Below are 20,022 nucleotides of genomic sequence, written 5' to 3'. Positions count from 1 at the left end.
CCACCTGGACAGGATCTCCGCTTGGAGACCCCTCGTGTGAAACTGTGCAAAGGGAATCGCCTCGAAGGCCGAGACCATCAATCCCAGACACCGCATGCTCGTCCGGAGGGACGAGCACGGAACGTCCCTGAGGGACCTGACTTCTTCCTGAAGTGTCCTGAGCTTGTCCTCCGGCAGGAAGACCTTCGCCTGAACAGAGTCCAGAATCATTCCCAGGTAGGGAAGACGAACCGACGGACACAGCGTCGATTTTGGAAAGTTTATCGTCCAACCAAATTCCTGCAGAGTTTGTATCGTGACGGACAGGTCTTTCACCAGACCCTGACTGGTCGCAGACCGAACCAGAATGTCGTCCAGATACCCCAGGACCGAGATGCCCTGGGCCCTCAATAAGGCCAGAACCGGTGCAAGCACCTTGGTGAACACCCGCGGAGCCGAAGCGAGACCAAAGGTCAATGCCACGAATTGATAATGATCCTCCGCAATGGCAAATCGAAGGTACCTCTGGTGACCCTCGAAAATGGGGATGTGAAGGTACGCATCCTTCAAATCGATGGAGGCCATGAATTTTCCCGGAACTAGAGCAGCCACCATCGAGCGCAGGGATTCCATGCGGAACTTGCGAACCCGCACAAAGCGGTTCAGAGCTTTTAAGTCCAGAATCGGACGTACTTTGCCCTCCTTTCTGGGCACAGTGAACAGATTGGAGTAAAAGCCCCGAAATCTGTCCCGATGAGGCACCGGAACCACCACTCCCTGAGCCCGCAGGTCCCGCACCCCCAGGTGCAGATCCCACAAACGCTCCGGAGACAGTTGAAGATTTGAGGGAAAAAATCTGCTCGCCGGCCGAGAGAGAAACTCGATCTTGTAACCGGATCGAACGATCTCCTGAACCCACCTGTTCCGAACGTGGGCCAGCCAGGGTTGAAGAAAACCAAGCAAACGTCCCCCCACCCCAGAACTGGGTGAGGGCGCCCCTTCAGGCCGCATTGTTATGGGCAGCGGATCCGGACTGGCCGGACTTTTGCTTACCTGTCAATGGCTTCTTTTGGGAGCCTTGGCCTTTGAAGGGTTTGCCCTTATAGTGCGACCGAAAGGCACGAAAGGACCCCTGAGTGGGCCTAAATGAAGCATGCTTCTTACCTTGAGCAACCTTAGCCTTGTGGGACTGGGACAAGAGCGTGCTCTTACCCCCAGTGATCCCCTTTATCAGCGTATCCAAGGAGTCGCCAAAAAGGCGAGATCCCGTATAAGGTAGATTAGCCAGAGTTTTGCGAGAAGATTGGTCCTCAGAGGAACATTACAGCCAAATCAAGCGGCGTGTCAACACCGCCACGCTGTGCACACGTGCAGCCAAAGGGACTAAATCTAAGTCCGCATCACACAAATGCATGACACCCTGATGAATTTGATCTACCATAGCCAACGTTGTCGGCGGGGCAGAATCAGCCACCAGGACGCGCCTGAGCACCTGCGTCCAATCCGCGACAGCCTGAGCTGCCATAGGGTAAGCAAAAATAGCTGTAAGCATGGAACCAGTAACCGAGTAAGTATGGCGGGCAAGAGACTCCAGTCTCCTGTCCGTGGGATCCCGGAACACCGGGGTATCCTCCGCCGGAATCGCAGTAGATTTATTCAAAACCGCCACCGCGTGATCCACCGGAGGCGGCACACACCAACGTTCATCAGTGGCGGGTGTGAAGGGATAACGCAGCTTGAACCTACTTGGCACAGCAAAAGGCTTCTTTATATTGCGCCATTGTTCACTAACAGCGCGCTGAAAATCCTCAGTGCTTCAAGGAAAAACCTGCGATGATTTGCGTCTCCGCTGCGTCCCATAAGAGGCCAGGACGGCAGGAGGACATGGTTCATCCTGCAAATGCAGTGTTTGATAGAAGCAACCAATTCATCCATGATTGCAAGCTCTTCAGACGAGCCAGGGGGAGAATCATCAACCCCTTCAACCTCTGCCTCCCCTGCCGACCCTACAAGGTCCAGGGATGAACGGGACCCCGATAAGGGGACCCCAGCCATAGCAGCCCCATCACCATCGCCCTCTGAATCAGAGGAAATTGAAACTCTGGGCCGTTTTGTGGATTGAGCAGCCACAAGCATCTGCACCTGAGCAGCTAGGTTAGCCACAATGGTAGCCAAATCGCCCCCTTCGGGGGAAGCAGCAGACCCTTGGCCCCCCCACTAAAGTGGGAGGAAATTTGCTTTCCTGAGAATCCATGCCCCAAAATTTTGCAGGAAAAAAGGGGTACTGTCCCTTTAAGAGCGCGGCAGCGCAGCCCACCACACACACAGCACACACCGACCCCCACAGGGAGAAGTACAACAAACTTAGGCAATGAATACAGGAATAAGGAAGATAAACCTGGAGAGATCCCTCAGGCTGCTGCATCGATCGCTGGTCTCAGGGCAAAGGAAGTGATGTAATACAGACCGCTCCTATAAAGCCTATGGAAGGCTCCACAAACATGGCCGCCGGTGGGGGACTGCAAAAGCGCCGCTCTCCTCACACAGGAATGGCCAGCATAAGCTAATAATAAAAAAATGGCGGACCGCAGCGGCCGCCGCAAGTATGCATAACGTGTCACACCATGCCCCACAGCATACAGCCTGTCACACAGAGAAAATACACCACTTGCAACACAGCACAGTGTAGGATGGCCCCCCTCCTTGCAGCCCACAGAAGCAGCAAAACAGACAGGGAGCCCAATAGTGTGTACAGAATGCAGGGTTACACAGTCCCAGACTGACACCCACTAAACAGACAGGTCCCCACACAGAGTACACTTACCTTCTGAATGGCGTGGGGAGCCCGCACAAGCGATCAAGCCGCTGCACAGAGGACAGGGAGAGTCGCAGCCAGGATGCAGCAGAACTGCGGTGCGAAACCGCATGGCGTCCAGTGAGGTAGCCACCTCACCACAGCATCCCTGCAGCGAACAGGGATGGGTCGTTCACACATGCCAGGAAAAAACCTGACTGAACGCTCGATGGCAGGCTGGGAAGCCACTGGCCCACAACCTGCGACCAGGGGGGCCAGCCCGAGACCCAGCCCGCACGATCCTCTTCATCAGAAGAACTAACTAATGCTGAAAAAATAAACAGCTAAGTAAAGATAGAGAAAAACACTCAAATAAAATCAAAAAGAAGATAAAGACTGAGACAAAAAGCCCCAGCACAGAAACAGCCTGCTACTCCTGATAGCTAGACAATGAAACTGAGGTATGGATACAGGAAGCAGGAGGGTATTGACTGAGGGGACCACCCCCTGGGGGTGGGATATGCTAAAAGCTTTAATATTGACATATTCTGTTGCCTAGCTACTCCTACGGAGCAAAGGTCAATTACCCATTGTGACGAATATGGAGAGGCGGCGACTGTCGGAGGACGTAAGAGAAATTGGATTTTTGTCTTAGCATAAAATGCTTTTCTCTGAGTTCATTGATGGACGCAGTCTCTGATCTTCATATCAGTAGGGTTATACTGCCCCCTACAGGAGTAGGACACTAGGCAGAAAAAAGGTCTGGCTATTCCTTTGGGCAGTCCCAGGGGGTATACCCTCTCTCCCTGCTATAGGATGTCAGTTTTGTATCAAAGCAGTGTCAGAGAATATAATAACAACCCAACTCAAATAGAGGGGTGGGTACTACGGCCATCAATGAACTCAGAGAAAAGGATTTTACGTTAAGACAAAAATCCAATTTTCTCCATCGTTCTTTGACAGACTCAGTCTCTAATCTTCATATCAGTAGGGACGTCCCAAAGCAGTGCCATAAAAATGAGGGGTGGGAACAGCAGAAAAATAATTCCCCAAGGCTAAACCATAGCCAACCAGTCAACATAGGACTCCTTGGAGCAACAAGATGAGACCCACCTGAACAAACATTAAACACCCTCAAAGGAGACTAATACACCCTTAAACGGCAGCCTGAAAAACTTTGCAGCCAAAAAAGGCATCTGCAGATGCTAGCACATCCACCTTGTAAAACTTTGTGAAAGGTAGCCACCTTGCAAACCTGAAGCACAGATGCCTGATGGCGAAAAGCCCTGGAAGCATTAAGCGCCCGAGTAGAATGCGCCTTAACAGGGAAAGGTGGAACCTGATCCTTAATCCAATAAGCCTGCACATATAGTCGCAATAGACGCAGGCAGCCCTTTCCTTGGGCCATCCGGGAATACAAAGAGCGAATCTGACTTTCGAAAAGACTCAGTAGTCGCCAAGTACACCCTGAGTGCCCAAACCATATCCAAAGTATGTAGTGCAAGGATGTTTAGGCTTAGGAAACAAAGAGGGTAACATGATGTCCTCATTTAAGTGAAAACCATCTTCGGAAGGAAGGACGGATCTGGACAAAGTACCACCAGATAGGGAGAATGACAGGAGAACGCTGCCAGTAACAACACCCTGCGCGCAGAAGTAATAGCTACCAAGGCGGCCACCTTCTGGGATAAGGTAAGCAGAGGAATCTCCCGAATAAATTCAAAAGAAGATTTCTGGAGAACCGACAGTACCAAATTAAGGTCCCAAGGTGGCAAACAGAAGTCGCACCGGAGGTGACAAGTGTCGCACCCCCTGGATAAAGCTACGCGCCAGGGAATGGGTGGCTAGTGGCCTTTGGAAGAAAATTGCCAAGGCCGAAACCTAACCCTTGCTAGTACTCAAGGCTAACTTTTGATCAACTCCCTGCTAAAGGAAAGCCAAAATCCAAGCCACAGAGTAAGAGCGAGGGGGAACCCCAAGAGACCCACACCGCGCAATATACGACTTCCATGTACGATGATAGATCTTCCTAGAAGTCGCTTTCCTTTCTTTAAGCAGAGGAGGAATCACTGACGCAAACAATCCCCTATCCTTCAGCACCTGGCTTTCAACAGCCAAGCCATCAAATGTAAAGCAGGATGGAAGATTGGTCCTTGAGACAGTAGATCCTCCCTGAGGGGAAGTCTCCAAGGAGCTTCTGCTATTAGCCTGACCAAGTCGGCGTACCAAGCTCAGCGAGGCCAGTCCGGAGGCACAAGAATGACCGGCATCCCTTCCGCATCCCTTCGCAGCAACTTGAGAGGAGGAAAGGCAAACATCAGCCGATACTGACACCACAGGGCCACCAGCGTGTCTGTGGCGTCTGCCAGAGGGTCCCGGGAGTGGGCCACAAACCTTTGCACTTTTCTGTTGATCCGAGACGCCAACAGATCTACATCTGGAGTGCCCCAATGAAGGCACAACTGCTGGAACACCCCTGCATGGAGAGACCATTCCCCTTGATCCAAGGTCTGTCGACTGAGGAAATCCGTCTGCCAATTTTCCACTCCTGAAATGTGAACAGCAGAGAGAGCTGGAATTAAGTGTTCCGCCCATCGGAAGGATGCCAGCCACTTTCAAGGCCGAAAGGACACTTTTAGTGCCCCCTTGGTGATTGACATAAGCCACGGCCGTGGCATTGTCCGATTGAACACGCACTGGACAACACCGAAGGTACTCTGTCCAGTGGACTAGGCAAAGTCTGATCGCTCTCAGCTCCAGTACATCGGTAACCTGGATTCTTCCAGGGACCAGACTCCTTGAGCAGAAAACCTGGCGAGAACCCCTTCCCACCCGGACAGACTGGCATCAGTGGTGACAATTGTTCAATATATAGGAAGGAAGCATTTCTCTTCTTTGAACATCGGGGATCGAAGCCACCAAATCAGGGACTCCCTGGTCATCTGGCTCAGCTGGATCCGATTGTCCAGGGCATTTGGATTTTTGTTTCATTTGAGAAGAATTTCCTTCTGGAGGATTCTTGTGTGGAATTGAGCTGGAGTCCCTGATATGGCGGCTTAGTTTTTGGGCGCTTTTTCTGGGGAAAATCCGTCCTCCCCTTGTTTTGGACAGTGATCACCACGGGCTGGAGAGGCGTCCTCGGCAAACATTCTGCTCACGGGATCTGGACACTGGAAGAGTCCAGACTACCGATCAATGTATTGATACTCCGAGCGATCAGACTGTCTGGACCATTGAACGGATCGTCTTCAGGGATGTCCAGTGCACATACAATCGGACAATGCCACAGCCATGGCTTATGCCAATCACCGGGGGGGGGGGGGCACAATAAGGGTCCTGGAGGTAGCGGACATTCTAAGGTGGGCAGAACGGTTCGTTCCAGCCCACTCCGCCGTACACATTCCCAGGGTGGAAAACTGGCAGGCAGATTACCTCAGTAGGCAGGCGTTGGACCAAGGGGAGTTGCCTGTTGAGCACCTGAGAAGGAGCTACAATTAGAGGAAAGGAGCTGCGCTCACCTAGGAATTTGCTCCGGTGCAGAACAGCAGCTATTAACCTCAGTATTTTGCTAGTTTTTCTCACTGCTGTCCATAGCCAAGTGCTATTAGACCCTCTTTATCTGCGTCTTACCTTCGCCATTGCTAAGTGAGGGGGGAATCCCCTGTGGGGTGTTAATGAAATGAATGTAGAATGAGAGGGCTTTTGTGTCTCTGGGAAGGAAGCTGAAAGAACGTATGTGCTGACAGATGCCCTGTGTGTGTACTGGAGAAGCAAATGGGTTTCTTGCATTCCCGGCGTAAAAGGTGGGTGAACATGACAACATACTAAGAAAACAAACACCCCACATGTAAAACAGGAAATCTGCCAGGATTACAGGGAAACCCTGTCTTACCATAAAGTATACAGTGCCTTGCGAAAGTATTCAGCCCCCTTGAACTTTGCAACCTTTTGCCACATTTCAGGCTTCAAACAAAGATATAAAACTGTAAATTTTTGTGAAGAATCAACAAGTGGGACACAATCATGAAGTGGAATGAAATTTATTGGATATTTCAAACTTTGTTAACAAATAAAAAACTGAATAATAGGGCATGCAAAATTATTCAACCCCTTTACTTTCAGTGCAGCAAACTCTCTCCAGAAGTTCAGTGAGGATCTCTGAATGATCCAATGTTGACCTAAATGACTAATGATGATAAATAGAATCCACCTTTGTGTAATCAAGTCTCCGTATAAATGCACCTGCACTGTGATAGTCTCAGAGGTCCGTTTAAAGCGCAGAGAGCATCATGAAGAACAAGGAACACACCAGGCAGGTCCGAGATACTGTTGTGGAGAAGTTTAAATTTGGATACAAAAAGATTTCCCAAGCTTTAAACATCCCAAGGAGCACTGTGCAAGCGATAATATTGAAATGGGAGTATCAGACCACTGCAAATCTACGAAGACCTTGCCGTCCCTCTAAACTTTCAGCTCAGACAAGGAGAAGACTGACCAGGAGATGCAGTCAAGAGGCCCATGATCACTCTGGATGAACTGCAGAGATCTACAGCTGAGGTGGGAGACTCTGTCCATAGGACAACAATCAGTCGTATACTGCAAAAATCTGGCCTTTATGGAAGAGTGGCAAGAAGAAAGCCATTTCTTAAAGATATCCATAAAAAGTATAGTTTTAAGTTTGCCACAAGCCACCTGGGAGACACACCAAACATGTGGAAGAAGGTGCTCTGGTCAGATGAAACCAAAATCAAACTTTTTGGCAACAATGCAAAACGTTATGTTTGGCGTAAAAGCAACACAGCTCATCACCCTGAACACACCATCCCCACTGTCAAACATGGTGGTGGCAGCATCATGGTTTGGGCCTGCTTTTCTTCAGCAGGGACAGGGAAGATGGTTAAAATTGATGGGAAGATGGATGGAGCCAAATACAGGGCCATTCTGGAAGAAAACCTGATGGAGTCTGCAAAAGACCTGAGACTGGGACGGAGATTTGTCTTCCAACAAGACAATGATCCAAAACATAAAGCAAAATCTACAATGGCATGGTTCACAAATAAACATATCCAGGTGTTAGAATGGCCAAGTCAAAGTCCAGACCTGAATCCAATCGAGAATCTGTGGAAAGAACTGAAAACTGCTGTTCACAAACGCTCTCCATCCAACCTCACTGAGCTCAAGCTGTTTTGCAAGGAGGAATGGGCAAAAATGTTAGTCTCTCGATGTGCAAAACTGATAGAGACATACCCCAAGCGACTTACAGCTGTAATCGCAGCAAAAGGTGGCGCTACAAAGTATTAACTTAAGGGGGCTGAATAATTTTGCACGCCCAATTTTTTAGTTTATTTGTTAAAAAAGTTTGAATTATCCAATAAATTTCGTTCCACTTCATGATTGTGTCCCACTTGTTGATTCTTCACAAAAAATTACAGTTTTATATCTTTATGTTTGAAGCCTGAAATGTGGCAAAAGGTTGCAAAGTTCAAGGGGGCCGAATACTTTCGCAAGGCACTGTAACTAAAGGCAAACGTTTTTTTTTTAGTTTTTGATAGAGTAGAGAGAGATTAGAACAGCGGTTAGATTTTTTTTTCTGCGACTGGTCCCCCTTTTAGAGTGATTCACCATTCCGGTTTGTTATATTTACTGTTATAACTGAAAGTATAAAAAAAAATTTTAGGGTGTCCCCAGAAAAGTAAGATCGCAAACCAGGGACTCCCTCACATAGAAGGAAAACCTCCCCAATGGGAAAAAACCTGGCAGGGTTTATAATCCTCCATTGCTCTATGCAAAATGTAAAAAAATGTTTGCCTTTAGTTCTACTTTAAACCTAACGACACAAAAGGTTCCTGGAGGGGGACCAAACTTCATCCATCACAGTGAACATACCCATGAAGGGGGACCCGAAGTGCTATAGGGAGTGATTACAGCCTTGGACCTGTACAGCACCCTTTGGCTATTTATACCTGCTGCATGGTGTGCCAAGATAAGCACAGAATGCAAGATCCTGTGCCCAAAGCAAAGATTACAAACCAACCACACTAATGCTAGGTCTAGGTATGGTTCCCAAGATATACATTGAGGGCAACTGATCCAGAAACTGCTAGGGAGCTCTGAGGCAAAAAGCTGTTGGATCTTGATAGAAGTGTCAAGTGAATCAGTAAAGAAAAATAAAAAAAACAGTTGTAAGAGGAGGAGGTCCATCGCCTAAGGACATTAGCAAAAAACTGAAATTCCATGGAGTGGGGTTCTATGAAGGTGAAATGGGGGGCACTTACAGCAAAGCTTTGGCTAGTGTCCAATTACCTGAAGGTAGTAGCATATACCTCATGGTCTAGGACTACAGATCCTGTGTCCTGTACAATTAAAGTGGATGTAAACCCGCCCATATACCCAGTGAAGTGAACAGACTCAGATGATACACAGATGAAACAAATCTCCCTACATAAGTTTTATTTGTATATCTGTCATCTTCAGCTTGGTACACTGCTTAGAAACTGAGCATCGTGTTAGGAATTTTTTTCTTGCTATTTCAGCACTGGGTGTGGAGTTTTGGCATACACAGACAGCTGATTGGAGGAAAGGCAGACACTCCCCTCCACAAAGGCAGAGGAAGGAAGAAACATGCAGATCTGTGCTGTGAATAGACCAGCACTCTGCTAATCTATCTCTATGCACCCACCCCAACACAAATTTCCAGCTGCTTTTATCTCCTGTGTCGGAGAACTTGTCACAAGTTATCACGCTGATAAAAGAGGAACGGAGCAGCAGAAAGACACGGGACTTAGGGTTTTGGAGAGAGATAAGTAAACTGTACAGATATATGTGCCCAGGTCAAATTTCATGAATAGGGTTTACATCCACTTTAAAGTGGTTGTAAAGTCAGAAGGTTTTTTTTATCCTAATGCATTCTATGCATTAAGATATTAATGCATTCTATGCATTAAGATAAAAAAGCCTTCTGTGTGCAGCAGCCCTCCTCAGGCCCCCTAATACTTACCTGAGCCTCATTTCTCTCCAGCGATGTCCACAAGTTCCTTGGCCGTCCGGGACTTTCCTGATTGTCTGAGGCACAGCAGTGGTGCCAATAGTTTTCGCTGCTGTCAATCAAACTCAGCCAAACAGGAGAGAGAGGGGGTGGAGCCGAAATGGGGCACCATGACTGAATGGACACACAAAGCTGCAGCTCAGCTCAGGTGCCCTCTAGCAAGCTGCTTGCTGTTGGGGCACGCGATAGGAGAGCCGAAGAGGGACCAGAGAAGAGGAGGATCCAGGCTGCTCTGTGCAAAACCAATTGCACAGAGCAGGTAGTATACCAAGTTTGTTATTTTTAAAGGAAAAAAAAAATGAGACTAAGATAAATGCATTTTCTGGTAAACGTTAACACTGTAAAGTTATCCTATCACAACTAAACTATTTGCTCCCAGTCTAACTGGTCTGCAAGTTCATTTTAAGTGTAAACATTTAATGTCCAAAAAAATATATAAGCATACATTTATTATTAAGCTGCAGGAAAATTACCTGAAACATTGCAATGTGAAGCTGCACACGCTGCATACTGGTTTTACAGGAAGCAATGTTTGTTTCTAGACGGCGCACTAAGTCTTGTTTCTTCCAGGCAGTGTCATAAGAGCTGGCTAGGACAGTAGCTCTGTTCATCACTAGCTGGGAAAATCTGGAGATCTGAATGTTGTGCTCCACTGCCTTTTTGCAGAGCTCATCAACGGAAACTTTACTTTCTGCCCCAAAGTCTTTGGCTTCCACTTGGGCAATAACATCCACACCCAAAGCACTGATGAAGCTGCACAACGTCAGTCCGAGAGCCTGTGTAGGTAAGCCAATCAAGAGTTGCCTCACAAAGTCAGCTGTAAAAGATTTGATTGGTTTGGCCATCTGGTCTTCACTAAAGCAAGAGTTTCTGTACATTGTTTTTACATTGACCAGCTGTACAGGTCCATTAACAGGAGTTTGTTCATCAATTGGGCATTTCCCTGTGTAGAGAAAGCAAAAGCAAATTTCATATGTAGCAGGTAGAAGTAAAACCATCAAAAACCTGACCAATTAAAACCCTTTGAAGAAAAAAAAAAAAAAAAACACAACTATCAGGTTTCCCTTGGTGAACCGTGCATGCCAAAATAAAAAATAAAAAAGCAAACCCAGACACATATAGTACTGTAGAAATGTTTTAGGTAGCTGTGAAGGAATGCTTTAAAAAATACAGTCAGGTCCATAAATATTGGGACATTGACACAATTCTAATCTTTTTGGCTCTATACACCACCACAATAGATTTGAAATGAAACAAACAAGATGTGCTTAAACTGCAGACTTTCAGCTTTAATTTGAGGGTATTTACATCGAAATCAGGCGAACAGTGTAGGAATTACAACAGTTTGTATATGTGCCTCACACTTTTTAAAGGACCAAAAGTAATGGGACAATTGGCTGCTCAGCTGTTCCATGGCATGTGTGTTATTCCCTCATTATCCCATTTACAAGGAACAGATAAAAGGTCCAGAGTTCATTTCAAGTGTGCTATTTGCATTTGGAATCTGTTGCTGTCAACTCTCAATATGAGATCCAAAGAGCTGCCACTACCAGTGAAGCAAGCCATCATTAGTCTGAAAAAAACAAAAACAAAACAAACCCATCAGAGAGATAGCAAAAACATTAGATGTGGCCAAATCAACTGTTTGGAACATCCTTAAAAAGAAGAACGCACCGGTGAGCTCAGCAACACCAAAAGACCCGGCAGACCACGGAAAACAACTGTGGTGGATGACCGAAGAATTCTTTCCCTGGTGAAGAAAACACCCTTCACAACAGTTGGCCAGATCAATAACACCAGGTGGTAGGTGTATGTGTGTCAAAGTCAACAATCAAGAGAGGGTTCCCCACAAGATGTAAATACAGAGGGTTCACCACAAGATGTAAACCATTGGTGAGCCTCAAAAACAGGAAGGCCAGATTAGAGTTTGCCAAACAACATCTAATAAAGCCTTCACGGTTCTGGAACAACACCCTATGGACAGATGAGACCAAGATCAACCTGTACCAGAGTGATGGGAAGAGAAGAGTATGGAGAAGGAAAGAAACTGCTCATGATCCAAAGCATACCACCTCATCAGTGAAGCATGGTGGTGGTAGTGTCATGGCGTGGGCATGTATGGCTGCCAATGGAACTGGTTCTCTTGTATTTATTGATGATGTGACTGCTGACAAAAGCAGCAGGATGAATTCTGAAGTGTTTCGGGCAATATTATCTGCTCATATTCAGCCAAATGCTTCAGAACTCATTGGACGGCACTTCACAGTGCAGATGGACAATGATCCAAAGCATACTGCGAAAGCAACCAAAGATTTTTTTTAACCACTTGCCGACCGCCGCACGACTATTTACTGCGGTGGTCAGCCCCTCACAGGCAAAGCGACGTAGTACTACGCCGCTAGCCTCTGAAGGTCTCAGGAGCGAGCGCGCGCCGCCGGAGGCGCGGTCCCCGCACGTGTGACCGGCGGACCCGATCGTCCGCCGGTCACTCGCGATCGTCGGTGGAGAGGGAGAAAGGCAGGCGGCTGATGTAAACAAGCCACCTCTGATTCTCCCGTGTAGGAATAGTGATCATACGGTTCTTCTATGTAGGACCGTTGATCACTGTTCCTACACCTCAAGCCACAGCCAATCACAGTTAGAAGCACGCCCCTAGAGACACACATAACCCCCTCCCTCTCAAAAAAAGCTAACCCCTTCACTGCCAGTGTAATTTTACAGTAACAGTGCATATTTATAGCACTGATTACTGTAGTAATGTCACTGGTAACCCCAAAAGTGACAAAAATGTCAGTCAAGGGTGCGATCTGTCCACCGCAATGTCGCAGTACCGAAAAAAAAAAAAAAAAAAAAAAAAAAAAATCGCAGATCGCCGCCATTACGCGTTAAAAAAAAAGACAAAAATCTTTCCCTTTGTTAGTAAACGCGATAACTTTTGCGCAAACCAATCAAAATACGCTTTTTGCGATTTTTTTTTACCAAACATATGTAGCATAAAACAAATTGGCCGCAAATGTTAAAAAAAAATGGATTTTTGTAAAATCTTACCGTAAAATCCTTTTCTCTTAGCTCATCGACAGACGTAGTCCTCGGTGATACACCACCTTCGGGTTATGTTACCTCCGCAGGAGCAGGACTAGACAGGAAATTAAAAAGCTCTGGCCACACCCTAGGGGCAGTCCCAGAGGGTATATCCTCTCTCTCTCTGCCTCAGCAAATCAGTTATGTGAAAAAGCAGTGCTTAGAGAATTTAACCCAACCCAACTCCAAAACAGAGGGGCGGGGACTACGTCTGTCGATGAGCTAAGAGAAAAGGATTTTACGGTAAGATTTTACAAAAATCCATTTTTCTCTAGCGCTCATCGACAGACGTAGTCCTCGGTGATACACCACCTTCGGGACGTCCCAGAGCAGTATCACAACTGAGGGGTGGGAAAATGGAAATCAAATCCCAATCTAGAAGGCCCAACCGGTGCCAACTAGAAGTTTACAATGCTCATCCTTAATGATGAGACTCAACAAAAAAAATTTTCAAACAGAAAAAAAAAACCCTCGAGGTAGACCACCGGTCTCCTCAAATTGCGGCCTGCAAAACCTTGCGGCCAAATGAGGCATCCGCCGATGCCGTCACATCAATTTTATAGAATTTAGTAAAGGTATGTACCGACGACCAAGTGGCCGCCTTACATACCTGGACCACTGACGCCTGATGGCGAAAGGCCCAGGAAGTACTGAGCGCTCGAGTGGAGTGCGCCCTAACAGGGAACGGAGGACTCTGACCCTTAATAGAATAAGCCTGTACCACCGTTTGTCTAATCCATTTGGCAATGGTCGCGGCAGATGCAGGCAAACCCTTTCTGGGGCCATCCGTGATCACAAAAAGTGAATCCGTCTTACGGAATGATTCCGTAGCTTTCAGGTATACCCTGATTGCCCGAACCACATCCAAGGAATGCAACGCATGTTCCCGATGATGCTTGGGCTGAGGACACAAGGAAGGTAGTACAATATCTTCATTCAGATGAAAATCTGAAACCACCTTAGGAAGAAAAGATGGCTTAGGATGAAGTACTACCTTATCCCTATGAATCACTAGGTATGGGGACTGGCATGATAATGCAGCCAGTTCTGACACCCTGCGAGCAGAAGTAATAGCCACCAAGAAGACCACCTTCTGGGATAAAGTAAGCAAGGGAATCTCCCTGATGTTTTCAAAGGGAGGTTTCTGTAGAACCGACAAAACCAAATTAAGATCCCAGGGCGGTAAGGGCGCGCGGACTGGAGGAGCCAGGTGCCGCACCCCCTGGATGAAATTCCGCACCAAGGATTTGGTAGCTAAAGGTTTCTGAAAGAAGATTGCTAATGCTGAAACTTGACCCTTGATGGTGCTCAAGGCTAGCTTCTGCTCAACCCCTTGTTGCAAAAAGGCCAATATTCGAGACACCGAATAGGTACGTGGAGGAAATCCTAAAGATTCGCACCACGCAATATAAGTCTTCCATGTGTGATAATAGACTTTGCTGGAAGTCGCTTTCCTTGCTTTAATAAGGGTAGGAATGACAGAAGTAGACAAACCTCTGTCCTTCAGTACTTGGGTCTCAATGGCCAGGCCATTAAAACCAGCGACTGTAAAGCACGAAGGTAAATAGGTCCTTGAGACTACAGACACTCCCTGAGACGAAGTTCCCACGGAACGTCTGCGACTAACCTGTCCAAGTCGGCCAGGCCGGCTTGAAGAGGCCAGCCTAGAATTTCTAGGACCACTGGCGCTGATTGGATCTGAACCAGGCGTCCCTAGAGGTATCTGGCCCCGACCATCCGAGAAAGTCTGGTCGTTTTCTGTTCCCACACATTTATCAGATACCTGATAGTTATCAGGCAAGGTGATCTTTTCTGGTTGAACCTCAGGGACCGAAGTCACCCGACTAGAGGCTACTTGGCCTATCTGGTCAATCAGATCCGATTCCTGTGAGGTATCGGGACTAATCTTAGGAAAAGGTAAAGGAAAAGATCTATACAGGGAACGGTAACTACCGCTTCCTGTACTTAAATGTTGGAAGGGAAGAATCGCACCGGTAGTAGTGGTTGATGCTCGATCTAATGTCCTGAATACCGGTGAAAACGTCCCCCCACCCTGAAATTGGGTGGGGGCGCACCTTCAGGCTGTGTACTCCTTTACTTCGGGTTTGGCTGGGTTGGTCCTCTGCTTGTCCGACCAGCCCTTCTTGAACCCCCCTGGAGGAGTCTTGCCTTTCCCGGAAGTACCAGCCGGGCGTCCTTTATGGGCGGTAAAGAAAGGTCCTCGCTTGTTGCGAGGTTCCTTAGCTTTTGCAGCCTGTGGCAAAAAAGTACTCTTGCCCCCGGTGGCATCCTTAATGATTTCATCTAGGTTGGCTCCAAATAGACGATTCCCCTGGAAAGGGAGATTGGTCAAAGTCTTTTTGGAACCTAGGTCAGCTGACCAGCATTTTAACCACAGCACACGTCTGAGGATCACTGCTAACTTAGATGCATGCCCTAACAAGGGAGTAGTGTCCAAGGCTGCGTCACAGATAAACCGTAGCCCTTGTATGATCTGTTCTATCAAATCAGATGTCTCCTGGGGAATATCTTTTCCCCTAAGATCTTGGCGTACCATCTTCGCCCATTCTGTAAGTGTCTGGGAAACTAGACCAATAACAATTACTGGTCTAAATGCTGACCCTATCAGAGAAAAGATAGTGCGGGACTCCGCTTCTATCTTTCGATCCACCGGATCCTTAAAGGACGAAGTGTCCTCCACTGGAATAACCGTGGTTTTATTCAGCCTGGAAATAGGCGGATCCACGACTGGTGGTACCGTCCATTTCTTAATGATGGATTCCTCAAACGGATAGCGTCTAGCAATACGCTTGGAAATAGTAAAGGTACGTTTAGAATGTTCCCATTCTCCTTTAATCTGATTTCCAAAACATTTAGGTACAGGAAAAGCCTTCGCCGTCTTGATGGGCTTATTAGTCCCAAAAGGCCTCTCTGTTTCAGTTGCCTCTGCCGGTAAAGCCTCAAGTTTTAAGGTTTCTTGCACTGCCACAACTAGTGCGTCCACCAATGCTTCTTCCTGAATTATAGCAGGAGAAGAAGCGTCCTCCTCACTGTCTGAGGGGGCTTTACCTGGGATAGCAGCCCTTGCAGAGGAACCTGCAACTGCAGTGACCATCTCTGAATCAGAGTCAGAGGTGTCAGATAGTATAGGGGTAGGCGGGGGTCGCTTCCTTGACCCCCGTCCCTGACAGGCCGCCTCCACCCGAGCCACCATAGACTCCAAAATTGCTGTAAATGACTCTATACTCTGTACACCGGCGGGTCCCGAGGCCCCCTCGAGGGAAACAGGTGGGGGAATCTGTGTGGCAGGGTCCATAATAACTCCAGTTACTTCCTGGATGATATAATTCAAAGTAAAGAAAAAACTTTTTTTTTTTTTTTTTTTTTTTGACCCTCAGCGCCACAAAAAACCCCTTAGTGTTACCTGCTAGGGATCCCTATCGATCGAGAGAGAGAGAGATAGACCCCCAGGCTCACCACTTGATGTTCAGAGTTGAACTGCAACAGCTTACAGCGCTGTCCTAGACAAACAGGAAGTCTTTTGGCTGGCTGCCCAGGAAGAAAGGAGGCGGCTCCGCCCCTCTGTACGCCTTCCGGCGCCTCCCCCAAGCTCCACGAGGTGTAGAATCACCTAAAACATGGCCGCCCCCATGCTGGAGACACGAGGCTACGCCAAAATGGCGGCTCGTGCGATCCAGCAAAAAAAATGGCGGCGGCCTGTGCTGACTAGCGGTGTGCTGCAGGCACACAACACTCTCTCTGCATGGGGATATGGCGTGTTTGGCGGTACCGGCCCTGGCGGACCGCATGGCCGTTCGGGAGGCCTGCTATTAGCTGGAGATCTGACTTGGAAGGCAGTCTACATGTCCATGGCTTCTGACTGGTAGGTAGCTTATACTTAACCCATAAGATTCCCAGAATGCCACAGATTACATCTTTAAAACATGTATACAATAGATTGTTAGCTACCAAACCAAGCCTCCTGGCTTTTTGCACACATAAAATCACACTCAAAGTAGGAGGATTTGTGACATGTTATAGGATAGAAAGAAACTCTTTCTTACCATACAGAGAGGGGCCCGCGTTCACCACAAAACCCGTCAGGGAAAACAGGGGGAACATACTACTCACCATACCGGAACCAGGCGGGCACCAACTCCTGACAGTACCCCTCTCCACCGGGGCGGGAGGGCTGTCGACCGATACAGACGCCGTGACTCATGGTCTTTGGCGTTTCAGCGAGACGTTTAACTCGCGGGTTCAGTCCTTTAATGGGACTTTGTCGCGGCCGACTCAGCGCGGAGCTATGGCCTGCACGCGCTCGTAGGCTGAACTGGGGTGACCACCGGATCTCAACATCCAGCCCGTCGCCCAGTTCAGCTTTCTTGCTTGAAGATCTCACAGGAACACTGGAGAAAAAAAGCTGTCCAAAAATCCTTTTAGAAAAAAATTTCTTGCCAGGACCTAAGATCCCAGCAAGGTATCTAGGTCCTTACTCCTAACTAGACAGAAAATAACTGATTTGCTGAGGCAGAGAGAGAGAGGATATACCCTCTGGGACTGCCCCTAGGGTGTGGCCAGAGCTTTTTAATTTCCTGTCTAGTCCTGCTCCTGCGGAGGTAACATAACCCGAAGGTGGTGTATCACCGAGGACTACGTCTGTCGATGAGCGCTAGAGAAATTTAGATTTTTACATTTTTTTGGGGGGAATTTCATATAAAAAAATGTGAAAAATATTGTTATGTTTGCAAAATTGACGCTATTTTTGTTTATAGCGCATGATCAAAAAATCGCACAGGTGATCAAATACCACCAAAAGAAAGCTCTGTTTGTGGGAAAAAAAGGACGTCAAATTCGTTTAGGTACAGCGTCACACGACCGCACAATTGTCCGTTAAAGTCATGCAGTGCCAAATCGCAAAATAGGCCCTGGTCAGGAAGGGGGTAAAATCTTCCGGGGCTTAAGTGGTTAAGGGAAAGAAGTGGAATGTTATGCAATGGCCAAGTCAATCCCCTGACCAGAATCCGATTGAGCATGCATTTCACTTGCTTAAGACAAAACTGAAGGTAAAATGCCCTAAGAACAAGCAGGAACTGAAGACAGTTGCAGTAGAGGCCTGGCAGAGCATCACCAGGTAGAGCATCACCAGGGATGAAACCCAGCGTCTGGTTATGTCTATGCGTTCCAGACTTCAGGCTGTAATTGACTGAAAAGGATTTGCAACCAAGCATTAAAAAGTGAAAGTTTGATTTATGATGGTTAATCTGTCCCATTACTTTTGGTCCCTTAAAAAGTGGGAGGCACATATACAAACTGTTGTTATTCCGTTCACCTGATTTGGATGTAAATACCCTCAAATTAAAGTTGAAAGTCTGCATTTAAAGCACATCTTGTTTGTTTTATTTCAAATCCATTGTGGTAGTGTATAGAGCCAAAAAGATTAGAATTGTGTCGATGTCCCAATATTTATGGACCTGACAGTATATAATTTAGTAGTTTATTTATTTTTTAATTAATTTACAAAGTGAGCAAACAGAAAACTAAATCAAAGCGATTTTTGGTGTGACTACCCTTTGGCCTTAAAACAGCATCAATTCTTTTAGGTATACTGGCACACAGTTTTTGAAGGAACTCAGTGGGTAGGTTGTTCCAAACATCTTGGAGAACGAACCACAGATCTTCTGTGGATGTAGGCTGCCTCAAATACTTTTATCTCTTCACGCAATCCCAGACAGACTCAATGTTGAGATCAGGGCTCTGTGGGGGCCAAAACCATCACTTCCAGGACTCCTTGTTCTTCTTTACATTAAAGATAGTTCTAAATTACATTGGCTGCATGTTTGAGGCTGTTGCCCTGCTGCAGAAAAAAATTGGGGCCAATCACACGCCTCCCAGATGGTATGGCATGATGTAGAAGTATCAGCCTACATAGCCGTGCATAGTACATGCACGACGATGCGCGGGAGCAATCCTGGGGGCTCGCATGCACCCCAATTGCCCAGTGGAGAAGCTGACTTATGGGGCCGGTGGCTGCAATTGTCGCAGGGCACACGCGATCACTCTCTGTGGAGAGAACGATGGTCTGCTGTTGTAAACACAGCAGACCGTTGTTCTCTCAGGATTCAGCACAGAGCGCCTGTGATCCTCCTATTTAGGATCACAGGTGTGTGTTGATTGCACAAGCCCATACCCCTCACAGTTCGAAAACACCATCTAGGCATACACTTAACACTTTGATTGCCCCGAGTGCATATTTGTAGCACTGAATACTGTAGTAATGTCACTGGTCCCCCCAAAAATGTCAGTTAGGGGTCCAATTTGTCCACCGCAATGTTGCAGTCCCGCTAAAAATTGATGATCATTGCCACTACTAGTAAAAAAATAAACAAAACAAAAAGAAATACTTCCCCTAGGTTGTAGGCGCGATAACATTTGCGCAAACCAATCAAAATACGCCTATTTGGATTTTTTTTTTTTAAGAAAAATATGTAGCAGAATACAAATTGGCCTAAAATGATAAAAAAAATTAGATTTTTACTTTTTTTTTTATTGAGAATGTTATATATAGCAGAATGTGAAAAATATTGTTTTTTCTCAGAATTGTCGCTCTTTGTTTATAGCGCATAAAATAAAAATTGCACAGGTGATCAAAGACCACCAAAAGAAAGCTCTATTTGTGGGAAAAAAGGACATCAATTTTATTTGGGTACAGCGTCGCATGACCACGCAATTGTTCGTTAAAGTAACGCAGTGCCGAATCGCAAATAATGGCCTGGTCATTAAGGGGGTAAAACCTTTCCGGTCCTTAAGTGGTTAAAAAGATGAAACACTGGCTCAACCTTTGTGTGTCTATGTGCCACACGGAGCATGGAGAAGAGAAAGAGCAGCAAAGAATTGTCTAAGAATTATTGTGGAAAAACATGGACAATCTCAAAGTTACAAGTCCATCTCCAGAGATCTTAAAGGAGTTGTAAAGTCAAAAGGTTTTTATCTTAATGCATTCTATGCAATTCAGGTAAAAAACCTTTTGGGTGAATCAGCCTCCCCAGCACCCCCTACTACTTACCTGAGCCCCATCTCTGTCCACGATTCCCTCGGCCGTCCGAGTCTATCTCTGCTGATT

The 20,022-nt window shown here is 46.9% G+C and overlaps 1 protein-coding gene across 4 annotated transcripts in view; it reads right to left on the bottom strand.

Annotated features, from left to right (window-relative positions):
- Positions 1–20,022, bottom strand: part of SMG1 (SMG1 nonsense mediated mRNA decay associated PI3K related kinase) — a 795,166-nt gene that overhangs the window by 54,316 nt on the left and 720,828 nt on the right. For all 4 annotated transcript variants that reach the window (XM_082260927.1, XM_082260924.1, XM_082260925.1 and 1 more), the window contains exon 54: positions 10,292–10,761. In XM_082260927.1, the coding sequence (XP_082117053.1) occupies positions 10,292–10,761 (470 nt within the window). The remainder of the gene's footprint in view (positions 1–10,291; positions 10,762–20,022) is intronic.

The sequence above is a fragment of the Pelophylax lessonae genome (assembly GCF_965119305.1).
Source record: "Pelophylax lessonae genome assembly, chromosome: 6".
In the NCBI taxonomy this organism is placed as follows: Eukaryota; Metazoa; Chordata; class Amphibia; order Anura; family Ranidae; genus Pelophylax; species Pelophylax lessonae.
This window is presented reverse-complemented; position numbering and strand designations above follow the sequence as displayed.